This window comes from Ochotona curzoniae, unplaced genomic scaffold, assembly GCF_017591425.1.
Source record: "Ochotona curzoniae isolate NIBS_2020 unplaced genomic scaffold, NIBS_Ocur_1.0 contig_584, whole genome shotgun sequence".
Classification (NCBI taxonomy): Eukaryota; Metazoa; Chordata; class Mammalia; order Lagomorpha; family Ochotonidae; genus Ochotona; species Ochotona curzoniae.
In genome coordinates, this window is record NW_024466480.1 from 106,840 (window position 1) to 114,841 (window position 8,002).

The following is an 8,002-nucleotide window of genomic DNA, read 5'->3' on the forward strand; positions in this document are numbered from 1 at the left end:
ATGGAACCAAGGAACCATACATGGCTTGTGGAATTTCTTCTCGTGGGATTCTCAGAGGACCCATCGTTGCAGCCTGTCATGTTTGGGCTGTTCCTCTCCATGTACCTGGTCACTGTCAGCGGGAACCTGTTCATCATCCTGACCATCATCTATGACCCACATCTCCAAACGCCCATGTACTTCTTCCTTGCCAACCTATCCTTGGTGGACATCTCCTTCAGTACCACCATCATTCCCAAGATGCTGGTGAACATCAGGACGCAGAGTCAATCCATTGGCTATGCAGGCTGCATCACACAGATGTTCTTCTTCGTAATCTTTGCAGTGCTGGAAAATTTCCTTCTGGCGGTGATGGCCTATGACCGGTTTGTGGCCATCTGCCACCCCCTGCACTACACGGTCATCATGAATCCTCAGCTCTGTTTGCAGCTTGTTTTATTGTGCTGGACCATGAGTATCTTGCATGCCTTATTACACAGCTTACTGGTGCTGAGACTGAGCTTCAGCACACACGTGGAAATCCCCCACTTCTTCTGTGAGTTGAATCAGGTGGTCCACAGAGCCTGTTCTGACACCTTTCTCAATGACCTCATGATAGATTTTTCAGCAGTCCTGCTGTTCTGTGGTCCCCTGGCTGGGATCCTCTACTCTTACTCCAAGATCATCTCCTCCATCCGTGCCATCTCGTCAGCTCAGGGCAAGTATAAAGCCTTTTCCACCTGTGCCTCTCACCTCTCCGTTGTTTCTTTATTTTATGGCACAAGTGTAGGTGTGTACCTCAGTGCCAGCGCTGCCCCAAGTTCAACCTCAACTGCAGCAGCCTCGGTGATGTACACAGTGGTCACCCCCATGCTGAACCCCTTCATCTACAGTCTCAGAAATAACGATATCCAGAGGGTTGTGAAAATACCTCTAAGGCATATCTTCCAAAGGCCCTGTGCATGTCAGAACCGTGAATCAGATCTATAAACCTCAGTGCTTGCAGACGTGCCAGTAAAATATCCTCCTTCCCCTTCTTGTTTCCTTCCGCTTTGTATCATTTCCACAACTGTATATCTGCTGCTTCTCTTCTGAGGTATTCAGTTCTCTTGGATTTTCACACGTCTCTCTTTGGTCATTTTCCATTTTCCCAAAGTCATTCTGAGTTTAACATCAAACCACCTTGATTTCCTCTCTATGTCATAAAATGATGTTGTACTTCTCCAACAGTAATAAACTTCATTCAACATATAGTGTATTTTTGTAATCTATATGGCATGAGGGTTATTGTATATATTTCTGAAACAATGCAGTTAGAGATACATTCAGGCATCCACAGCCTGTGGTGTGGCACAAAAGTTAAGCCCGAGCATGACCCGAAGGCTAAATCTTACCTTGCAAGCACCAAGGTCCCATAGGGGTTCCAGTTTGTGTCCCAGCTGACCCTCTTCCAATCCAGCTCTAAGGTTACAGCCTTGGAAAGCAGCAGAGAATGGTCCAAATCCTTGAGACCCTGCACCCATGGAAGAGACTCAGAAGAATCCTCCAGCGTCTGGGTTTGGATTGGCTCAGCTCTGGTCATTGTGGTCATTTGGGGAATCAACCAGAGTATGGAAGATTTATCTCTACATTGCTTCTTCTCTTTATAAATCTTAACTGCAGACCATAGAAGGTCTCCCCAAGAGGCCACTGAACTTATCTGGACAATAAGACGCTGAACTTCATGCTAGGCATGTGTTTGCAAGCAATGAATCTCAACTGAACTTGAACTATGGTTATGCAACAAGGTGGAGGAATCCACCATGGGGGGAGGGGTATGGGAGGGGTGGAGGGAATCCCCAGCGCCTATAAAACTGTACTACATAATACAATGTAAGGAACAATAAAAAAAAATGGGTTAAAAAAGAAAAGAAAAGAAAAGAAAAAGTCATAAAGAAAACAATGGACAAATTTGACCCATTAAAATTAAAAACTTGTTTATGACAAAAGATCATAAAAAAAAAAAGATAAATCTTAACTGCCTTCCCAATAAAACTAAATAAATCTTTTGTTAAAGAAAGGTTAAGGCCCTGCTGGATGATTCCAGAGTAGTATTCAAAGTTCTGCTTTGAATCTCAATTATTCTCCTTCTCATTTGGTTCCCTGCTAACACACATGGGAAAGCAACAGAGGATGCTACTACCCTGCCTATGGGAGTCCTGGATGCCATGCCAGGTCTCTCATCTTGGAGAAGGCACAGCCTTTGCAGCTATTGGGTAACAAACCAATGGATGGAAGCATTCTATACCTCTCTCCTAATGGAGTAAAAGTAAACTTATTTCTTTTTTCATACTTAACTGTCCTTTCTGTTACCTTCTCAGCACACTCACATGTCTTACAGCAGGCCATGATACTTCATTCTATTAGACCATGATCATATGGCGCACCATCTGTCCAGTGTCTCCTTTGTAGCCTGGCTCAGTGTCGTCAGGCATTCTTTGCTGACCAAATGCACACTTGGAGAGTTGTGTGCAATGAAAGTTGGATTTTCCACGATAGAATCCTTACGGATTCAGAGTAGGGTTTCCCCACAACAAAGCAACATTTTTCCTTATCCATGGAATTACTAGAGAATCTTAATTCTTACTCATTTGAGTGGCTGAGGGCCAACATGATAAGAAGCGCTCATCAGCTGGATCACTCCTTGGTGACTACAGGTGCTGAGCCTTGGCCACAAGCTGATGTTGGGATGTGTGAATCTGGGTCTCTCATGTGAGTGACATGAAACCTATAACCCCTCACTTGGTGCCTCCCAGGGTGTGCATCAGCAGTGTGTGCTGGGATTAGGTGTGGGAGTGGAGCACATCATCAAACCCATGTTCTCTGAAATTAGAGAAGCATGATCATATTTATTTGAAAGTGAGAGTTATGTAGAGGGAAGAAGAGAGAGGAGAGAGAGAAAGAATCAACTCGATATCCTGTGGTTCATTCCCCCAAAAGGTTACAGTGATGGGCATTGAGCCTATCTGAAACTAGGAGCCAGGAGCTTCATCCAGGTCTCTCTCACATGGGAGACAATCACCTGAACCCTTGAGCATTCACCCTGTGCTATCCAGAGTGCCCACAGCAGAGATGTGAATTGGAAGTGGAGGGTAGACATGAACCCAAGCATCCTCACGGGGCATGAAGGCAAGCCAAGAGATGTCTTTCTCACTGTGACTCAGCATGTGCCTCAGTGGGGTTACTTAGATAATGTGAGTCGCTTGCCAGTTGCCTGCAGAGGAAACGTGGTTTGGGCAGCATCTGTCTACTCACAGAATTAGACACTTGGGATGTATCACTGCACAAAATGATTTGGAGTTGAACTTTATATTATTCCAGGGTATCACTTCTCTGTTTCAAGCTTCTAGTGCACCCTGCACATAGGACTCCTCCCCATCACGTAAAACAATAAACGGAGAAACTCCTCTCTTTTGAAAAGTTTCCACAAGCATTTCAACATAGGTGAGTCCAATGGCACATTTCTACTGCATCCTCAGTGTTTCGCAAGAGCCAGGAGAAGTGTAAGTCAGGACAGGCTAGGTTGCAGCAACTGCCAGTTCACCTGAGAGCCAGGTCTGAGGCTGGGCTAGGTTGGGTTAGGAAGGAGCACAGCTGGATGAGCCAGCATGTGTGCCAGTAAATTGAGCTACCTGCAGTACCTACAAGTATCAGGATAGAGACAAGCATGTCAGTCTGGGTAGCACCACCACTAACAGAAACATTATCAATTGTGGGGAGAGAATCTGGTAGGGGAATTTGAGGAATTTGCCTGTTGGGCTGCAGTTCCTATGAGGCGTGTGAGAGCTGAGCCTGGGAGCAGGCTAGGCAATGTTTGATTGCAACCAAATTGGCACACATATGAGCTAGGTTTGGGGGCAGCCTGATAGGGTCAGTCTACAGCACACACTACTACAATCGAAAGCAAGGAATGGTGGAGTCCAGGCTAGTTTAACTGCAGCACAAACGAGTTCCTACAAGGGATGAAGCTTGGAATGAGACAGGCAAGATTGTGCTGTAGCAATCCATGCTAAGAGCTTTGACTGAAGACAGCCTAGATGGGCAAATCTGCAGCACCTGTTGGTGAATTCCCAGACTGAGGGTGGGCCAAACCACACGAGACTGTAGCACCCGCTGACACATGGAAGACCTGGGGTTGGAAACAGACCTGGTATATAAATGTTATTGACTCCCTTGCTGGTTGCTGCTTCACTGATGAGTGTGATAGCTGGGACTGGGTGTAGGTCAGTCCAGGGTTGGGACAGGCTTTGTGGGCTGCTATACTCACAGGCAAACAGGAAAGCGTTAATGGGTAAAAGCCAACTGAGCTAGCAATAGCCCTGCTTACAACTGCCAGGACTGGGTGTGGCTCGGGCCAGGAAATGCTGCAGCAGCTACTGGCAGGTACAAAATCTGGTGTAGGGAATATGCCTGGCAGAGGAACTGTGGGCAATTCCTTGCCAGGCTGTACCTATTACTGGGCCACAGCACCCATCAGTTCACATGAGAATTGTGTCTAGGCAACAATGTGTCCATTGGCTGGTACAGGTGATGGACTGAAACTGACCCCGCCCAGGCCAGATTCAAGTCAGAAGTCATCCCAATGAGATTTCTCAGGGGATTCACCAAGTTGATCATAGGACTCTAACCGAAGAATGCAGATGCTGGGATTGGGTCTCCTCTGTTGCTGATGCCTGAGTAGTGGACATCATGGAGACATGACAGCCAGCTCATCTGGGACATCAGGGAATGTTGAGCATGTCATCAAAGAAAGGCACTTACAAATGACAGTGTCCTGGGACCTATTCCAGACTGCCTGCCCTGAGACGAGCCTACCTGCGTGCTGACAGGTGCTGTAGTATTGCCCAATCTGGTCCTCACATAACCCTGTGTCTCACATTCAATATTGGGAGCTACAACCCAGCAAGGCAGTGTGAAAATTTCCCCTACCTGGAATGTTCTGAGCGACAAGACTCACGTGATTTCACAGGAGTCCAACCCCACCCTACCTTGCACACCCGCAGTCTCAAATTGCAAGGAAATATTGCAGCCCAGCCCAGATGGACGTAGCCCACATTCCATCCAGGCTCTCCTGTGTGCCATCATGTGCTCGGGCCTGGCCCTGTCTGGCCTGCCCTCAGGCCTGGCCCACACAAATGTTGATGCATACTGTAGACTTGCCTGGGCTGGACTGCATCCAACTGCAGCCTCTGTGCTCCCCATGGGGAACTGCAGACTTGCAGAACGTTCCCCTTATTCTGAAACCAGGTCTGTTCATGGCCCCGTTTCTCACACGTGCCAGCAGGGCAGCGACCCTGCTTGGCACTATCTGCCCGCAGCCTAGAATGTTGCATGTGCTGGCCCCACTTGTTGCTTTTACAATCCCAGGTCCCACCAGTGTCAGGTGGTTCTTCTAAAAAATATTGATTTTGGAATATCAGTTATACAGAAAGGATGAGAGACAGAGAGTAAGAGTCTCTGTCCTTTGAGGAGCCACACCAATACAAAGCCAGGAGCAAGGTTCCAGGAGCTTCCACTGGCTCTGCCATGCAGGTGCAGTGTCAAAAGGCCTTGACTCATTTATGGAACAACAGGCTTTTCATAGCCCTCTTCATGTCTGTGTTCCTCAGGCTGTAGATGAAGGGGTTCAGCATGGGGGTCACCACTGTGTACATCACTGACAATGTTGAAGTTGAGGCTGAATTTGGGGCAGGCTGGCACTGAGGTATACACCTATGGTTGCACCATAAAATGGGGAGAAGGCAGAGAGGTGAGAGGCACAGGTGGAAAAGGCTTTATACTTGCCCTGAGTTGATGAGATGGCACGGATGGAGGATGCAATCTGAGAGTAAGAGTACAGGGGCCCTCCCACCAACAGCACAGCTCTAAAATCCATGATGAGGTCACGGAGAAAGGTGTCAGAACAGGTTCTGTGGACTCCCTTATTCAACTGACAGAAGAAAAAGGGATGGATTTCCAGGTATGTGCTGAAGCTCAGCCTCAACAGCAGTAAGCTATGTAGCAATGCAAGCAGCACATTGATGGTCCAGCACAATAGAACAAGCTGCACACAGAATTGGGGATTCATGATGACCATGTAGTGCAGGGGATGACAGATGGCCACAAACCGGTCATAGGCCATCATGGTCAAGATGAAGTCCTCAATCCTATGAAGAGTATATATATATATAAAAATCTATGTGATGCAGCCTGTATAGCTGATGACTTGGCTCTGCATCTGGATGTTCACCAGCATCTTGGGGATGGTGGTGGTGGTGAAGCAGACATCCACAAAAGGCAGGTTGGCTAGGAAGAAGTGCATGGGTGTGCAGGTGCATGTCTGAGATAATGGACAGTATCATGAGAAGGTTCCCACTTACACAGAGCGCATGCATTGAGAGGAACAGCCCAAATATAATAGGCTGCAGTGCTGGGTCCTCTGAGAATCCCAGGAGAAGGAATTCTGAAAGAAGGCATTCTGAAAGCTGAGTTTGATTTTTCAGTTTCATGTGGTGCAGATCAATATCAGGAAGAAGCAGCTGAATCTGAATTATATTCATAACAGATAGATGTAAACAACACAGCAGAAAGCCCCCAATTCTGTTTTCCCATTCCGACTGTAACTCCCACATTTACAAATGGCTTGGTGCTACTTGGGTTCCTTCCCAGTGGGATTTTTGACCAAGCATTCCTTTCTCTCCTCAACATTAAATACACCATGAAACGCTTCTCACATACAGTGACTTCTTCTTTGACCACTTGGGTAATATGTATTCATCAGAGGATAAAAACTCGCCATTGATTTTTTCCACTTAAGTGCATGAAGATCGTGGGAAGAGGCTTATACAATGTCTGATTGCTTGTTGTCGCTGTCCCGCAGCGATGGACTTGCTGCACGGAGCCGATAATAACACGCGTGGACCCTGACTGATGGTCAAAAGCCGAAGTTTATTTAGGGGCATCAGACTTTATACACTGAGAGTCTGTCTGGGCTAAGGGAGGAAGTATTGAACTCATCAACAAAACCCATCAACTGTTTCGCTACTCTTGATTGGAATTCCTTTTGTTTTGTATATTCCACCAGGTGTTCTGATTTACATGCTGTTTACTCAACTTATACAAATTATCTCCCCTAGCCATTTGGTTGTTCCATACAAATACCATCCAATGAACTGCAATCCTGTGCTCGCTGACCTTCCAGGGTCACAATGTCCTCCTACACCTTGTATCTAAAGAGATAAAGTTATTCAATTCTGAAAATAAAGTCATCTTCAGGCACATGGTGCAAGTGATGGCAGAAGTGCTATGATTTTGAGCAGATGATTCAATCCTGTTAAGCAAACAGGAATCGCAAAGAATGTGAAATGGTAAGAAGGACTCCACCTGGAGTAGATTGGAAATATATATGAATCCGACTTACTAAGCCTCTGTTTGTCGAACTGAAATTTTTGGAGATGTAATATACGTGGGTATGGAAGCCAGGAGGAGTTAGAGACTTTGACAAAAAAAAGTACAAGCTTTCACACATCCTCTTACATTCTACTATGGTTCCATCAAACTTTCTTACAAAATACAGCTAAAAGCTTCAATTATTTTTGTGCACACATTTTACAAAATTGAGTTGTTCAAATTTTGACCTCTCATAAGTATGGATTAGGATATATTTTTGCATCAGACATTTTGGAGCATACCAATCTACATTGTAAATATATTTTTCACTGTACTGAAATAAACCCAAGGACACATCAAAGGACTCCATGGCAGGAGGAAAGCTGACAAAAATGGCCGATCTTTGTAGGTAAGAAGACAATAGGATAGGAATAAAACTCTCTCACCAATCAGCACAACAGAATAGCAATGAATTTATAGGAGAAAATGAGATTGGCAGGAAAACCTTGAGTGTAACCAACTCACAGGTGATGTAGTAACTGTCAAGCAGGGCCCAGCGGCATGGTCTAGTGGCTAACGTCCTTGCCTTGAACACGCCAGGATCCCATATGGGCGC

General features: G+C 46.0%; 1 protein-coding gene across 1 annotated transcript; it reads left to right on the top strand.

The window, feature by feature from the left end:
• On the top strand, positions 1-969 carry LOC121162860 (olfactory receptor 7A10-like). Its single transcript, XM_040990094.1, has one exon. It carries the CDS (start codon positions 1-3, stop codon positions 967-969), a length of 969 nt encoding a protein of 322 aa, XP_040846028.1.
• Positions 970-8,002: the final 7,033 nt, after the last annotated feature.

Bases quoted from the DNA above. Each gene is read 5' to 3' on its own strand.
- LOC121162860 (XM_040990094.1), top strand. From the start codon at position 1: ATGGAACCAAGGAACCATACATGGCTTGTGGAATTTCTTCTCGTGGGA.